This window comes from Salvelinus alpinus, chromosome 36 (assembly GCF_045679555.1).
Source record: "Salvelinus alpinus chromosome 36, SLU_Salpinus.1, whole genome shotgun sequence".
Classification (NCBI taxonomy): Eukaryota; Metazoa; Chordata; class Actinopteri; order Salmoniformes; family Salmonidae; genus Salvelinus; species Salvelinus alpinus.
Window position 1 is genome coordinate 6,884,160 of NC_092121.1, and position 16,134 is coordinate 6,900,293.

General features: G+C 45.4%; 1 protein-coding gene across 1 annotated transcript in view; it reads right to left on the reverse strand.

Moving 5' to 3' along the window:
• Positions 1-773: 773 nt before the first annotated feature.
• The window catches only part of LOC139565485 (C-type mannose receptor 2-like), a 42,289-nt gene continuing 26,928 nt past the window's right edge, over positions 774-16,134 (reverse strand). The window contains exons 16-29 of the mRNA XM_071385874.1: positions 15,145-15,177; positions 14,863-15,029; positions 14,339-14,507; positions 14,096-14,238; positions 13,738-13,852; positions 13,174-13,340; positions 12,849-12,957; positions 12,389-12,627; positions 11,988-12,153; positions 11,711-11,860; positions 6,411-6,530; positions 5,926-6,105; positions 5,734-5,757; positions 774-5,510 (exon numbers count right to left, since the gene is read on the reverse strand). Coding sequence (XP_071241975.1) covers positions 5,290-5,510; positions 5,734-5,757; positions 5,926-6,105; positions 6,411-6,530; positions 11,711-11,860; positions 11,988-12,153; positions 12,389-12,627; positions 12,849-12,957; positions 13,174-13,340; positions 13,738-13,852; positions 14,096-14,238; positions 14,339-14,507; positions 14,863-15,029; positions 15,145-15,177 — 2,003 coding nt within the window. The 3' untranslated portion in view covers positions 774-5,289. The remainder of the gene's footprint in view (positions 5,511-5,733; positions 5,758-5,925; positions 6,106-6,410; positions 6,531-11,710; positions 11,861-11,987; positions 12,154-12,388; positions 12,628-12,848; positions 12,958-13,173; positions 13,341-13,737; positions 13,853-14,095; positions 14,239-14,338; positions 14,508-14,862; positions 15,030-15,144; positions 15,178-16,134) is intronic.

Consider the following 16,134-nt stretch of genomic DNA (forward strand, 5'->3'; position numbering starts at 1 on the left):
GTGCCGACAGGACAAACGCTGGTAAGCTTGGCAAACAAGACGAACTGGCACAAACAGACAGGAAACACAGGTATAAATACCCAGAGGATAAGTGGGGAAGATGGGCGACACCTGGAGGGTGTGGAGACAACCACTAGGACAGGCGAAACAGATCAGGGCTAGACATTAGTGCTCCAGCTACAGCTAGGGGTAGCCAACCACAATGCCTCACTTCCAGATCAGCTGCAACAGGCAGGCCGCACATAGACAAGCTATTGGTGCCTGAAGGCAGAAGGAGTCCCTGCCAGAGCAAAGGTAGAGGCCCTCCTTCCATTCTCCTCCAATGAGGTGTGGCAGATCAGGATCACAGCCTGAACTAAGAGTCTGGCCAGACTGGATGGAGACACACCTGCAGAAATTCAAGCACACATAAACATACAGTAGATATGTATGGGGTGGAGAGAGAGAGAGAAAGAGAGAGAGAGAGAGAGAGAGAGAGAGAGAGAGAGAGAGAGAGAGAGAGAGAGAGAGAGAGAGAGAGAGAGAGAGAGAGAGAGAGAGCATATGAAGCACCAGACCAGGAGAGTGAGGAACTCATTTGAAACACAGTCAAGCTGTTACTGTGAGCAAGACCCGCCCTCTGGTGGCGGTTCTTCAACATCACAACTATTTCAGTCATAGTTCAGTCATGATATAACAAGGCAACCATAAACATCTCGTCCCCCCACAATAATGTGCATATAATGGTGTAACTAAAGTACCAACAACTTATGAAATAATTCTATTGACAGTCATTTAGCCGACATATATTTTATTAATTTCATATAAAAACAACAAATATTTAAAAAATCAAAACAGGTGCTTATTTAAACCTTTCTTCACAGGGATTCAAATGTTAAAAGCCCACCACAGTCACACTGTCAGTCCCAGAAAGGGTAGTACATCAGAGCCAGACTCACACATCATCACTTCGTAGGCATCTCCAACTTGTAGGCAGCTCAAATTCATTACAACCAGTTAGGCAGTCGTTTGGAAGCAGGGTGCTACAGCAACCCTCCACTAGGAGGCAGGGTGAACCTATGACATGTCACTTCTCTTCTCTCATCTCCATTGCTCCCTCCCTGCCCCTTTCTTTCCCCATACGTGCCTGCCTGTCAGTCTCTCTCTCCCCCCATTTTCTCCCCCTTCTCTTTCAGCCCTGAGCTCTTTTGCTCTGATTGGTTCCAGACCTGCCACTGAGTTCTTCTTGTCCACTCAACATTCCACAGTTGGAGATGACAACACACACACACACGATCACCCCCTCCATCTCCTTCCATCTTCCCTCCCCCTCTCTCTCCTCAGCCCCATTCGTCCACTTTACAGAGCAGAAAAGAGCTGGTTTCGAAGCGTGGCTCATTGGCCCACCGAGAGTTTCTATCTCAAAATTCTCCAAAGAATTCCACGGAGCAGGAGGACAGAAATCCGGTCATGAGAAGGAGGGAACCGTAGGAGGAATGTTATGTGGGGGAAGAAAACATCTGTTTTTGCCTCCTATTCAAATGGGAACCCAGAAGTTAGGGTTTTGGTTGATTCCCTGCATTGAATCTAGTTGTGCTCTGTTAGAAACCTTACTTTCCTCCACCCAATAATGTACAACACAAGGTTAAGACATGACAAGGGGAAATAAGATGGATGAGATGACCTTTCTATTTCTAAATATTTAAAGTACGTGGTGGATCATTTCCCTTTTCAAACTAGTTCTTTGGTTTTCCTAGCTGTGTTTCGCATTGATATAGAGGTTACCCCTTAAGTAAGGTTCTCCAGTACCTTGTGGAACATACCACATACAAACGACAAGTTTGTTGCAACATCCAGAACTGTAATACTGTATATACAGTACCAATCAAAAGTTTGGACTCATTCAAGGGTATTTCTTTATTTTTATTATTTTCTACATTGTAGAATAATAGTCAAGACATCAAAACTATGAAATAACATATATGGTATCATCTATCAACCAAAAATTGTCCTGTTGTTTTTTTTAAACACTTTTTTGGTTACTACATGATTTCATGTGTGTTATTTCATAGTTTGATGTCTACCCTATTATTCTACAATGTAGAAAAAAGTCAAAAATTAAGAAAAACCCTGGAATGTGTAGGTGTGTACAAACCTTTGACTGGTATTGTACATGTTGACTCATGTCAGATGTGTCACTTTCAAGTGAATGACCTACAGGTGACCTAAGTTCCATGACATGTCCAAAGGTTTGTGGACACCTGTTCATCGAACATCTCATTCCAAAATCCTGGGCATCAATATGGAGCTGGTCCCCCCTTTGCTGTCATAACAGCCTCCACTCTTCTGGGAAGGCTTTCCACTAGATGTTGGGACTTCCATTCAGCCACAAGAGCATTATTGAGGTTGGGCACTGATGTTGGGCGATTAGGCCTGGCAAGCAGTCGGTGTTCCAATTCATCCCAAAGGTGTTCGATGGGGTTGAGGTGAGGACCTAGCTTTGTGCACAAGGGCATTGTCATGCTGAAACAGGAAAGGGCCTTCCCCAAACTGTTGCCACAAAGTTGGAAGCACAGAATCGTCTAGAATGTCATTGTATGCTGTAGCGTTAAGATTTCCCTTCACTGGAACTATGGGCCTGAACCCTGAAAAAACAGCCCCAGACCATTATTCCTCCTCCACCAAACTTTACTGTTGGCACTATGCATTCGGGGAGGTAGCATTTTGCTGGCGTCCGCCAAAGCCCAGATTCGTCCATCGGACTGCCAGATGGTAAAGCGTGATTCATCACTCCAGAGAATGCGTTTCCACTGCTCCAGAGTCCAATGCCAGAGAGCTTTACACCACTCCAGCCTACGCTTGGCATTGCGCATGGTGATCTTAGGCTTGTGTGTGGCTGCTTGGCCATGGAAACCCATTTCATGAAGCTCCTGACGAACAGTTCTTGTGCTGACGTTGCTTACAGTTACAGTTTGGAACTCAGTAGTGAGTGTTGCAACCAAGGACAGACTATTTCTACACACTACGCGCTTCAGCACTCTGCGGTCCCATTCTGTGAGCTTGTGCGCCCTACCACTTCGCGGCTGAGCCGTTGTTGCTCCTGAACGTTTCCACTTCCCAATAACAGCACTTGAAGTTGACCGGGGCAGCTCTAGCAGGGAAGAAATTTGATGAAAGGTGGCATCAAAGTCACTGAGATCTTCAGAAACGCCATTCTACTGCTAATGTTTGACTATGGAGATTGCATGGCTGTGTGCTTGATTTTATACAGCGGTCAGCAACGGGTGTGGCTGAAATAGCCGAATCCACTAATTTGAATGGGTGTCCACATACTCTGTATATATAGGGTATGTTTTCCATGGCTGCAGGTCAGTGTGTAATCGTACCACCAACAAACACAGACATTAACATGGGAAACCTAACCATCCATACCAGTCATGAGACTAACACAGACGTTCACATACTTTACACCATGTCACCCATCCAAAAGTCAAAGGAAGGAAATAACACAAAAACAATTGAAAAGTACCTTAGTAATAATGCATAAACAAAGGAGTGAATGCACTGTCCTTTGCTTAAAGTAACTGACTAGAGGCCTCCTGAGGTGCCACTACAGGCCCAGGTTCAATACCAGCCTGTGTCACAACTGTTCATGCCCGGGAGTTCCATAGGGCGGCGTACAATTGGCCCAATGTTGTCCGTGGAGGGTTTGGCCGGGGGGCTTTACTTGAGTCATTGCGCTCTTGTGGCAGGCTGGGTGCCTGCATGCTGACTTGAGTAATTAGTTGAACAGTGTAGCTGGCGGGTGTGTGTTGAGAAGTGTGGTTTGGCAGGTCATCTTTTGGAGGACGCATGACTTGACCTTCGCCCCTCCTGAGCCCGTGGGGGAGTTGCAGCGGTGAGACAAGATCAACAAAAAGTAACTGTCTAGTGAAAATCTCACTTTTTTTCTCTTCTGTTAACTCATAACCAAGTAATGTTGTTGACTTATCCTATACTCGTATTTGTGGTCAAAGCATGAATTGGAGAAAAAATACTTCAAAAACCGCACCTCAAATCTGTATCTCAAACAGACTGTTTAAAAAACGCTTGCTACTTCCTCATAGAAGATGATTTCATCCTCCTGAGGAGGATGTGCTGGCCAATCAGCGGTCTACTCGCATGAATTTTCTTTATGACCCGATATACTCCCACACCATTCTGTTGTTGGGGTACGCCCACACCATTCCAACACAGAAAAGCTGCTTTTTAACATACCTAATTACAATTTTTTTTAAGGAAAACTATTTCACTCATTTTGTAATTCATTTTAAGGCCTACTTCATAGAAATCTGGAAACACTGGACAGTTACTTAAAGTAATAAATGTTGGTTCTGCTCATGATGGTGGTAGAAAGTACTAAAACAAACCCCTCTAAAACCCTCTAGAATGTTACACACTGAAATATAATGGGTGTCATACCCTTATCGACCCCATCACACTGTGCCAAGACAACAAAAGACGGTATCAGTCTGTATCAAGTCAAATTTCTGTCTCCCCCCCCCCCCCCCTCTCTCCTACTGTATGTGCAGTTGTGGTGAACAGGCCAGGGACCCTTTAAAATCACTCTAAAATCATCACTCTAAAAATCACTGTCCTCTTCTCTTTCACACCGAAGTAAGTATTGCTTTCCAACCAGGCTCTGCTGACGTGTCAGTCAGAACAGAAGGGAGGGAGGGAAGGGGACGGGCAACAACAAAAGCTTCACTACAACAACCAGATTTAGGAGGATTCACTACAGATTCACTACAGCTGCACTGGACAAAAAAACACACAAACAAACCAAAAGGAAATATACAAAACAAACCTGAAGTTAACCTCAGGTAAATACTGTCATGGTCTCGATGGAGGCTGTGTTGATATTTGGATGATACTGAGTCTCCTGACAAGGGAAGAACTGTCGCAAAGCCTTTGTCTTTGGCTTTTGGCATCTGCCTTTTAGACATAGCGACCAAAAACAGGAACTTGTTTGAAATGAAATGTGAAACTGACATCAGAAACATTATTGCTATACTACTAAGAAAAGCAGTTCATATTGTAATTTGCATATTATTAACCCCTTTGGAGAATGACTGTTTAAATGGAATTTGATTAGCATCTGCTGCGCTCCACACAGCACAGACCTTCAGCATCTTCAACATCTTTTCAAACAGAACAGGGACATAAAACGTAGAAGCAGAATGTGTATCAGTCAGACAGTGGGTCAGTCAGTATTAGGTACTCCCAGGTGTTTCCTGCCCCGGGGGGAGGGGCCAGTCCTGGTGGGCTGTGCTACTCCGGCTGCTCGTTGAGCTCCATGTCAGACACCAGGATGTTCTTCTCGGCCTGTTCGGAGGGGTTGGACTTGGTGCGGCTGTAGCGCGCCCCCTCGTAAGATCCCCGGGAGCCTGCCTGGCGCCGGCGGTACAGGTAGATCACGCTCACGATGAGGATCACCAACGCCAGGCCCGTCACCATGATCACAATCAGAGTGGGCAGGTGGTCCTCTTCAGCTGAGACAGACAGGGAGGGAGGGGGAGAGAGAGAAGGAGAGAAAGAGTGAGAGCGGGAGATAGGGAGAGAGAGAGAAAGAGTGAGAGCGGGAGAGAGGGAGAGAGAGTGAAAGAGGGACTGTTTTTTTGTTGTTGTTTTTTTACAGATTAGCATTACAGATTTAAACAAATCTAACATTTGATGACTTGAACAAACATAATAGGATCTCCTATCCATACTTACAGACTACTGCCAAAGCCTCAGCACCTGCAATGGAAAAGATAACATTCAAGTTGTGTTGTCAGTTCAGAGATTGCTGTTTGCAGTTTTAAATGAAGCACAGTAGGCGGTCATACATATTTGCTATCACTGTGTACAAGTATGACATTTTCCATAGTGTTATTTGTCTGCGCTACAGGGTGAGGCCTTCCTTACTGCGTGGCCGTTTGCAGATGACTCCGTGTGTGTGGTTCTTGCAGGAGCCTGGTTTCCAAAGGCCTGTGTTGCTCTGGATCCAGAAGCAGGCGTTGGGGAACAGCATGCTCAAGTTGGTGCCCTGCACCTCCCAGTTAGTGAACTTCACCTCTGCACTCTCAGACCACATCAGACTGCCCCCTGCAGGACAACACCAGGAACAACACACATACACACACACACACACACACACACAAACACACACACGCCTGTCTGAAGAACACCTTGAAATATCCCTGGAAAACCCTATTGCAAAAAGGTGTGTACAAATCATGTATGTAATATATGAATGAGTATATGGATAGCATATGTCACTTTGACAAATTACTCTTCTTACAGTGCCCATTAGATTATATGACCTTGCAGTGTATGATATTTACATGTTTTTAACAGTTGGAGTCATCTGTGTATACTTTTCACTGTGTACATCCTGAGGAGCTCCTTACCTTTGGAGTTGAAGGTCATACCCAGCCAGGCTCCGTGGGCCTGCTCCTGGTAGCCCTGGATGTGCTCCCACACAAAGCCATTCTCTGTTTCATCCAGGACCGACAGCAGCTGGCCACCCACTGGAGGGGAGAGAGGGGGGTATAGCGAGAGAGAGAGAGAGAGAGAGAGAGAGAGAGAGAGAGAGAGAGAGAGAGAGAGAGAGAGAGAGAGAGAGAGAGCGAGAGAAGATCAGATAACCATATTGAGATAATTAAATGCGGTCAGAGAGGAGTTGACAGACAGAGGGAGGTGTGAAACAAGGAAAGAGAGGGATGATAAGGAAAATGAAAGTGGGAAATCAGGAGATAATAAAGCGAGTGCATTTCAATAACAGCTCAATGAATCACTGCTAATTTAGACTTATTGACGTATTTGGTCATTGACGTCAGTGCTGAGCGCTGAAAGCTCTCTCCGTGACAACAGCGATTGAGTGGAAAGAGCTGTAATGTACTCTGTGATCTTTTAGTGTCACAATGTGCATGTAAAGTGTCACATATAGAGACTGTTTGTATTTGTATTTATTATGGATCCCCATTAGCTACATATAGAGACTGTATTTGTATATATTATGGATCCCCATTAGCTATATATAGAGACTGTATTTGTATTTATTAGGGATCCCCATTAGCTATATATAGAGACTGTATTTGTATTTATTAGGGATCCCCATGTCACGCCCTGGCCTTAGTTATCTTTGTTCTCTTTATTATTTTAGTTAGGTCAGGGTGTGACGAGGGTGGTTTGTGTGTTTTTGTCTCGTCTAGGGTGTTTGTACTGTCTAGGGTTTTTTTTGTAGAGTTATGGGGTTGTGTTCATTATAGGTGTTTATGTAAGTCTATGGTTGGCTAGATTGGTTCTCAATTAGAGGCAGGTGTTTATCGTTGTCTCTGATTGGGAACCATATTTAGGCAGCCATGTTCTTTGGGTATTTTGTGGGTGATTGTTTCCTGTGTCAGTGTTTGTGCCACACGGGACTGTTACGGTTTGTTCACGTTTATTGTTTTGTATTGGTGTTCATAGTTCAGTTTTCTATATTGAAACATGGATACCTACCACGCTGCGTATTGGTCCGATCCTTGTTACACCTCTTCAGAGGAAGAAGAGGAAGACAGCCGTGACACCCCATTAGCTATATATAGAGACTGCATTTGTATTTATTATGGATCCCCATTAGCTATATATAGAGACTGTATTTGTATTTATTATGGATCACCATTAGCGGCTGCCAAGGAAACAGCTACTCTTCCTAGGGTCCGGCAAAATGAAGGCAGGTATACAATTTATTTACAATACATTCATAACAGATTTCACAACACACTAAGTGTATGCCCTCAGGCCCCTACTCCACAACCACATATCTACAACAGAAAATCCATGTGTATGTGTGTGTATAGTGCGTATGTTATCATCTGTGTGTATGCATGTGTCTGTGCCTATGTTTGTGTTGCTTCGCAGTCCCTGCTGTTCCATAAGGTGTATTTTTATCTGTTTTTTAAATCTGATTCTACTGCTTGCATCAGTTACCTGATGTGGAATAGAGTTCCATCTAGTCATGGCTCTATGTAGTACTGTGCGCCTCCCATAGTCTGTTCTGTGAAGAGTGTGAAGAGACCTCTGGTGGTATGTCTTGTGGGTTATGCATAGGTGTGCATGGGTGTCTCAGGGCTCCCCAGTGGCGCAGCGGTCTAAGGCACTTCCTCTCAGTGCTAGAGGCGTCACTACAGACCTTGGTTTGATTCCAGGCTGTATTACAACCGGCCGTGATTGGGAGTCCCATAGGGTGGCGCACAATTGGCCCAGTGTCATCCAGGTTAGGGTTTGGATGGGGTAGGCTGTCATTGTAAATAAAAATGTGTTCTTAACTTACTTGCCTAGTTAAATAAAGATGAAATAAAATAAAAAGTCTGAGCTGTGTGCTAGTTGTTTAAACAGTCAACTCTGGCATCTAGGTCCCCAGGCTGCTCGTTAGGGCGCACACCTGTCACCAGCGTTACGCGCATAATGACACTCACCTGGACTCCATCCCCTCCTTGATCACCTGCCCTATATATGTCACTCCCTTTGGTTTCTACCCCAGTCGTCATTGTTCCTGTTTCATGTCGGTGCGCTGTTTGTGTTTCTTGTTTTGTTCATTTATTTATTAAATGTATTCACTCCCTGAACTTGCTTCCTGACTCTCAGCGTACATCGTTACAGAATGACGACTCAACAAAGGGAAGCATCAGAGAGTTTTTTGTTTTTGTGTTGGAGGTGATGTCGGGTCCGGGTATTGGAGCCAGCGCTACCTGCCTCAGCCGGTTTGTAGGCTCCCATGCCTAAACTGGGTGAACAGGTTCCTGTACCTCAACCGAGGCAACCAGGAGGTCTCAGCCGGTTCGTCAGGTTTCTGTGCCTCAGCGGAGGCAACCAGGAGGTCTCAGCCGGTTCGTCAGGTTTCTGTGCCTCAGCGGAGGCGACCGGTCCGCTCCGGATCATCCCTTCGGTTGGCGTCCTGCAGCCGGAGCCGGGGAGGGGGTACTGTTACGTATGCTCTCTCTCCGGGGCTCTAGGTCGTCATGCTCCCGTGCCTCAGCCAGATCGACAGGTTCCTGCGCCTTAGCAGAGGTGACCGTTCCGCTCCTGATCCCCGGGATTGTCATCTTGGTCGGCGTCGCGCGTCGGGGAGGAGGTCCTGTCACGTGTGCTCCCCTCCGGCCTCTAGGTCACCAGGCTGCTCGTTAGGGCGCACACCTGTCACCAGCGTTACGCGCATAATGACACTCACCTGGACTCCATCCCCTCCTTGATCACCTGCCCTTTATATGTCACTCTCTTTGTTTTCTTCCCCAGTCGTCATTGTTGCCGTTCCATGACGGTGCGCTGTTTGTGTTTCTTGTTTTGTTCATTTATTAAATAACACCCTCTGTGTTCTGTTAGACAGTTAACTCTTTATCCACAATATAGCAGGGGGTGTAAAGCCATAACACATACGTTTTTTCAGCAGCAGACTATGATCAATAATGTCAAAAGCCGAACTGAAGTCTAACAAAACAGCCCGCACAATCTTTTTATCATCAGTAATTTGTGTAAGTGCTGTGCTTGTTGAATGTCCTTCCCTATAAGTGTGCTGAAAGTCTGTTGTCAGTTTGTTTACTGTAAAATAGCATTGTATCTTGTCAAACACAATTTTTTCCAGAAGTTTACTAAGGGTTGGTAACAGGCTGATTGGTTGGCTATTTGAGCCAGTAAAGGGGGCTTTACTATTCTTAGGTAGCGGAATGACTTTTGCTTCCCTCCAGGCCTGAGGGCACCTACTTTCTAGTAGGCTTAAATTGAAGATATGGCCAATGGGAGTGGCAATATCGTCCGCTATTATCCTCAGTAATTTTCCATCCAAGTTGTCAGACCCTGGCGGCTTTTCATTGTTGATAGACAATACTTTTTTCACCTCTTCCACATTCACTTTACAGAATTCAAAATTACAATTCTTGTCTTTCATAATTTGGTCAGATATACTTGGATGTGTAGTGTCAGCATTTGTTGCTGGCATGTCATGCCTAAGTTTGCTAATCTTGCCAATTAAAAAAATCATTAAAGTAGTTGGCAATATCAGTCCGTTTTGTGAGGAATGAGCCATCTGATTCAATGAATGATGGAGCTGAGTTTGCCTTTTTTCCCAAAATTTCATTTAAGGTGCTCCAAAACTTTTTACTATCATTCTTTATGTCATTTATCTTTGTTTCATAGTGTAGTTTCGTCTTTTTTATTCAGTTTAGTCACATGATTTCTCAATTTGCAGTACGTTTGCCAATCGGTTGTGCAGCCAGACTGATTTGCCATTCCTTTTGCCTCATCCCTCTCAACCATACAATTTTTCAAATCAACATCAATCCACAGGGATATACCGGTTTTACAGTAATTTTCTTAATGCTTATAAGTAACTGGGATAAGCAATTTCATAAATGTGTCAAGTGCAACGTCTGTTTGCTCCTCATTACACACCATGGACCAACAAATATTCTTTACATCAACAACATGGGAATCACTACAAAAGTTATTGTATGACCTCTTATACACTACATTAGGCCCAGCCTTTGGAACTTTGGTTTTCCTAGATATGGCTACTATATTGTGATCACTACATCCAATGGACATTTCTGCAATGCACATTTCTGCAGCATTAGTAAAGATGTGATCAATACATGTTGATGATTTCATTCTACCCTGGTAGGTTGACTGATAACCTGAACCTGGTTACAGTTTGAAGCTTTTTCTTGAGTGGGCAGATTGATGAAAGCCAGACAATATTTAAAACACCCAGAGAATATACCTCTGTTGATATCGCATACATTATCAAGCATTTCACACGTTATCCAGATACTGACTGTTGGCACTTGGTGGTCTATAGCAGCTTCCCACAAGAATGGTCTTTAGGTGAGGCAGATGAACCTGTAGCCATATTACTTCAACAGTATTCAACATTATGTCCTCTCTAAGCTTTACAGGAATGTGGCTCTGAAAATAAACAGCAATCCAGAGCAGGGCCGGAAGGTTGCAGGGGTCAACTTCAAAATCGTAGGGAAAGGAGTAGGAGTAAGCACTGTCTTTGGTTCCACGGCTCGAGACATGCGACCATCGTTGATTGCCATGCTCCTCTTGCTGTGCTCCTTCGACTCCGCTATCAGAAGGGGGAGGAGAGGCAGGAGATGGCTCCCCTGGCGAACGAACAACACCGGCCAGTCGGATCACGACAAACGACAAGGTCGGAGATGCATCCGACAAGGCCGAACGCCGTCCAGCCACCGGCGTAGGAAAGGTGAACATTCCGTTTTCTCTAGTTTTTTACGTAGGCTGGCGACCTGCGTAATCAAGGAAGCCACCTCAAGCCTATAATCCTCAGCAGCTCCTACAGGGCTGGCACCGTTCATTCACTTCTCCGGACAAAAGGGGCCCATTGGAAAACTAATCTGGGACTAACTTTGTTAGCTTGATGGCTAGCAGCTTTCAAGCAGACTTGAAACCTGTCAGTTAAGCGGGATTCCAGGACAAGAAATAGCGGTCCTTGCTGCTAAAATCTAACCACGTCACGGAATCCACTGTTGTGCGTCCAAAATGGCATCCTATTCTCTATAGGGCTCTGGTCAAAAGTAGTGTACTACATACGGAAAAGGGTGCCATTTGGGACATACTCAATGTACATGTATCGAGACTAAGGAGTGTCTGGCTGACTAAGGTCATATCTGGACTGTGTGATTGGCAGTTGACAGAGTGTCCTTCTTACCCTTCCTGCAGGAGGAGTGGGCGTCGGTCTGCAGCCGGAGGCTCTGCAGGTTGAAGGAGTAGCAGTGGTTCCTGAAAGGCAACCAGGCCCAGTCGCCCAGAGAGTGAGGGCACTGTCCTGGGAAACTCCACTTGTGCACCAAAGCCTCCTCTGGTGGGGGGGGGGGGGAGAGAGATAGAGCGAGAGAGAGAGAGAGAGAGAGAGGACAGGGCTTACACACACTATATACACACATGTTCATATACTGTATTACACACACGGATGCGCACACACACACCTGTATTAATCTGACAGATGGCAGCATCCAGTTTAGCGTCACAGGGGGTCATAGTCCACTGCCCCACCGTGGTCATGTGACCACATCCAGACAGTGTATTAGGCTCCCCAACCCGCCAGGCAGTGTAACTCAGGTCCTCCTCGCCCAACCAGCTGAAGCTCCGTCCCTGAGTGTGGAACAGAGGAGGAGTTAATCCTAATCTTCTGACCCCAAGTCTTACCTCATTGGTCAATCTAGTTAAATCAATCTTTTGAAGATCTGATTATATCAATGTAATATTGATTTGTCGTGATACAGTGATCTCACCCTACATGTTACCATGTTGTTATATCAAAACAAACCAATAAAAGATCTCGTAGATGTGCATTACTCCTCCTAGCTTGTCATGTCCAGGGCCTCACCCCATTGTTGTAAAGGCCGATCCATGCTGGGAGGTGTAGGCTGTTCATCAGCAGTGTGAGGTAAGCCTGTTGGTAGGGGTCTCTCACTGAAGCCAACGTCCCGTTCAGAGACTCGCACACATGCAACGCCCCCATCCAGTCCAGGCGCTTCTTCACTATGCGGTACGACACCCCACCCAGGTCCAGGGCTCCCGACAGGGAGGAGGGCAGGAGGGCAGCGCCAGGGGGCAGAGCTGGGTCTAAGGAGACAAAGATATATCAGTATATAAAGGAAACTGTTTCTGCTGACTGATATAAACACAACTGTTTAATATATCAGGTATGTGTTTCAGTAGGTACAGTACTATGTACTAGATTCACACAGGAATGCTTGTCCGTTACATAATTCACTGGTTAGTTATGTTATGCACTGTTGAATTGCGAGTGGCTGTGCCGTTTGGAGTTGTGACATGTCCTGTACCTTGTTTCTTCCGGCAGATGTAGCCATGTTTCTCCATCTCACAGGCCCGGGATGCCCACATGCCAGTATTTTTAGCTGGGTTCCCATGGATCATCACCACACAGTTCCTCTGTCAGGTGACAATGACGAACAATGGACATGACAAAGACTGGACCCACGGACCAAATATGCGTCCCAAATGGCACCATGTTACATATATAGTGAACTACTTTTGACTAGTACCCTGGTTCTGAAGTAGTGCACTATGTAGGGAATAGGGTGCCATTTGGGATGCCACCAAAGACTGGATTAATACAGAAAAGGATTAGACCAGGGTGGTATGTACCGGAGCCTTGTTGTGGAGTGGTCCACTGTTGTCCAGGGGTTCTCCAGAGGCCCAGTTGGTGTAGCTGAGGAGTCCAGGACGAGCCCACTGGAAGTGGCCTTTAGAGTCAGACGTGAGCCCCACCCACAGGTCAAAACTCACGTTGGACAGCAGAGTGGTGACAAAGGCTGTGGGAGACAGCATGCATGATGTTATTCAGTGCTTCCCAAACTTTTTCAATCAAATCATGCCCCTCTTTCATCGTTGGGGAACTGGGACAAGTTACAAAAAGCTCTCTAAGGCAATAACTGACATGACAAGAGCAAAACTGCTGATGCATCACCCGATTTCGAAACTTTCAAGAGTAAGTTGAAAGACCGACTGAGTTCCTTAAAAAGTATGTTTTCCTGTATGTTCATCTCCCCCTACCTCTCCGCCCCCCCTCTGCCGACCGCCCGACAGTTTGGGAACCACTGATGTTTATTGATGGTGTATGTGTGTGTTTGCCCTTGTGTGTGTATGTGAAACCGTGCGTGTGTTTGTTTGGTTGTGTGTGCGTGCGTGCGTGAGTGAGTATAAAACTACCTTGCTCCACGTGATTGGGTACCACAGCCAAGGCTCCTCCCTGTGACTCACACATGAGCCTGGCTCCTGACCATGTGGCCCTCCGGCTCTCCTCATGACCAAACACCTTATAACACTACACACACACACACAGGAAGGTCAGAGGTCAGGAAGGACCATCATGCTCTCACACATAACATAACCCAGGAGAAACCAGTCCCTCAGGTCAGAGGTCTGTTTGAGATCTAATGTGAGATCTGGTAACAACTGAGAGGCTAAAATGGAAGATCAAATCATAACATAACACCGTAATGTCGCATTCATGTAACTGGCATATCTTCATCAGCACAGTAGAAACTACATAACCCAGAAGCCCTACCTTGTGCAGGAAGGGGGCCCAGCCATCGGGGCAGCCCGCGAGGGGCAGGGGGATGGAGGGTGTGGGTGGGATAGTGCCTGTGACATTCACTCTCTTACAGATGTAGGGCAGGTCTGAGTGACATTTCTGATCTGCCCACTCCGCTGTAGAATGTTTTAGAATGAAAGATTAAATATTGTTAAAAAAACAAACACTAAATATGCTATTTACGGGACAAACATTACAGCATCCCACAATCCTCACCTTTGCTGACTGACATGTGGACACACTTGCGGTCGCGGCTGAGTGGGTGTGGCCTGCCGAAAGCCCAGGACACATAGTTGAGCACAGAGTGGTCTGACCAGTGGAAACGGCCATCGTTCTCATACGTATGAAGCCCCACCCACCAGTGGTCCCCCTCTACCTTGGTCATCTGCAGGTGAGAAAACACACGCGGCCTCTAGTCGTACACACTTGACCTCCAGTGACATGCAGCGATGTACAGTACAGCATAGACTATTAGCTTGGATAAAACAACACGTGGTGGCTGGTACCTTTTGTAGAGATATGAAAGTGCCCACGTGGGTGTTTAATCCTGTTACGTTCTTCATGAACACGAAGTAGCTATAAAACGGTTATAACTTGATTTATGAAGGGTTATAAAGGTTATGTAGCGCACCTTGTGCAGTATGTCAGCCAGGAAGGCCTTCTTCTCAGCAGTGGATGTGTTACTTTATGAAGAGTGATAAAGTTGTTGTAAGGTTTTTATAAAAGCTTGTGTGTGGTACCTTGTGCAGTGTGTTGGCAAGGAAAACCTCCTCCGCAGAAGAGTGGATGGAAGCCAGAGAAGCATCGAACCAGGAGCAGATCCTCTGGGCTTGGTCCCACGTAGACCGGTGGTCAAAGAACTTATACTCTGCCTCCTGGAAGCCCACCCACTCACTGGCAGTGGGGGCTGGGGGGGATGAGGAGAAATAGGAGAAAGAGAAGAAAAGTTGGTGGTAGTGGGTTATGATGGAAGACTATAAAAATAACAGAGACAATGAGAGGAGTGTGGTTTTCAAACTGACCTTCAGTGGGGTTTGGATCCTGATCAACTTTTCCTGAAAACACAAAACAAAAAGTGGTCTGAACTCATAATTCAGAACAAATGCATATCACTAGTGCTGAGTGATTAGTGTTTTTTGAGGTCGGTTCGGTTTCGGGTTTTCGATTGCCAAAACATTGAAAATATTCCATTGTCTTGTCAGGTCCACATTGGGTAGACGTCAAGAGAAAAGTAGGAAATTACTATGAAATAATACAATATTTCAGGAGTGTACAGTGCATTCGGAAAGTATTAAACCCCTTCCCTTTATCCACATTTTATTATGTTATAAGCCTTATTCTAAAATAGATTAAATACATTTGTTTCCTCATCAATCTACACACAATACCCCATAATGACAAAGTGAAAACAGGTTTTAAGTATTCAGACCCTTTGCTATGAGACTCGAAATTGAGCTCAGGTGCATCCTGTTTCCATTGTGCATCCTTAAGATGTTTCTACAACTTGATTGGAGTCCACCTGTGGTAAATTCAATTATTTGGACATGATTTGTAAAGGCACACACCTGTCTATATAAGGTCCACCAGTTGACAGTGCATGTCAGAGCAAAAACCAAGCCATGAGGTTGAAGGAATTGTCCTTATTTTGGGCTTATTTTGGACCGATTTGGGCGAGAGTGAAACCTCTCGCTTTGCCTCTTCTTCTCTGATCCTGTCTTTGTCCGAGTCAGAAAAAACTGGCGCAGTGGATTATGGTCATTGTAGTTAATTACCACATGTTTTGTGCTGAACTAGGTTGAATATGTGACTCTGTGATGGAAATGTTATACTTGTGCTTTTCTATCTACCAAATTCTATGTTGCATGTTTGTGCTTTTCTGTAAACCAATTTCTGTGTTCATGCAAGTGACTGACTGTCACACCCTGACCATAGAGAGCTTCTTATTCTCTATGGTGGTTGGGTCGGGGTGTGACTAGAGTGGGTCATCTAGGTGTTTGTGTGTCTATGTTGGC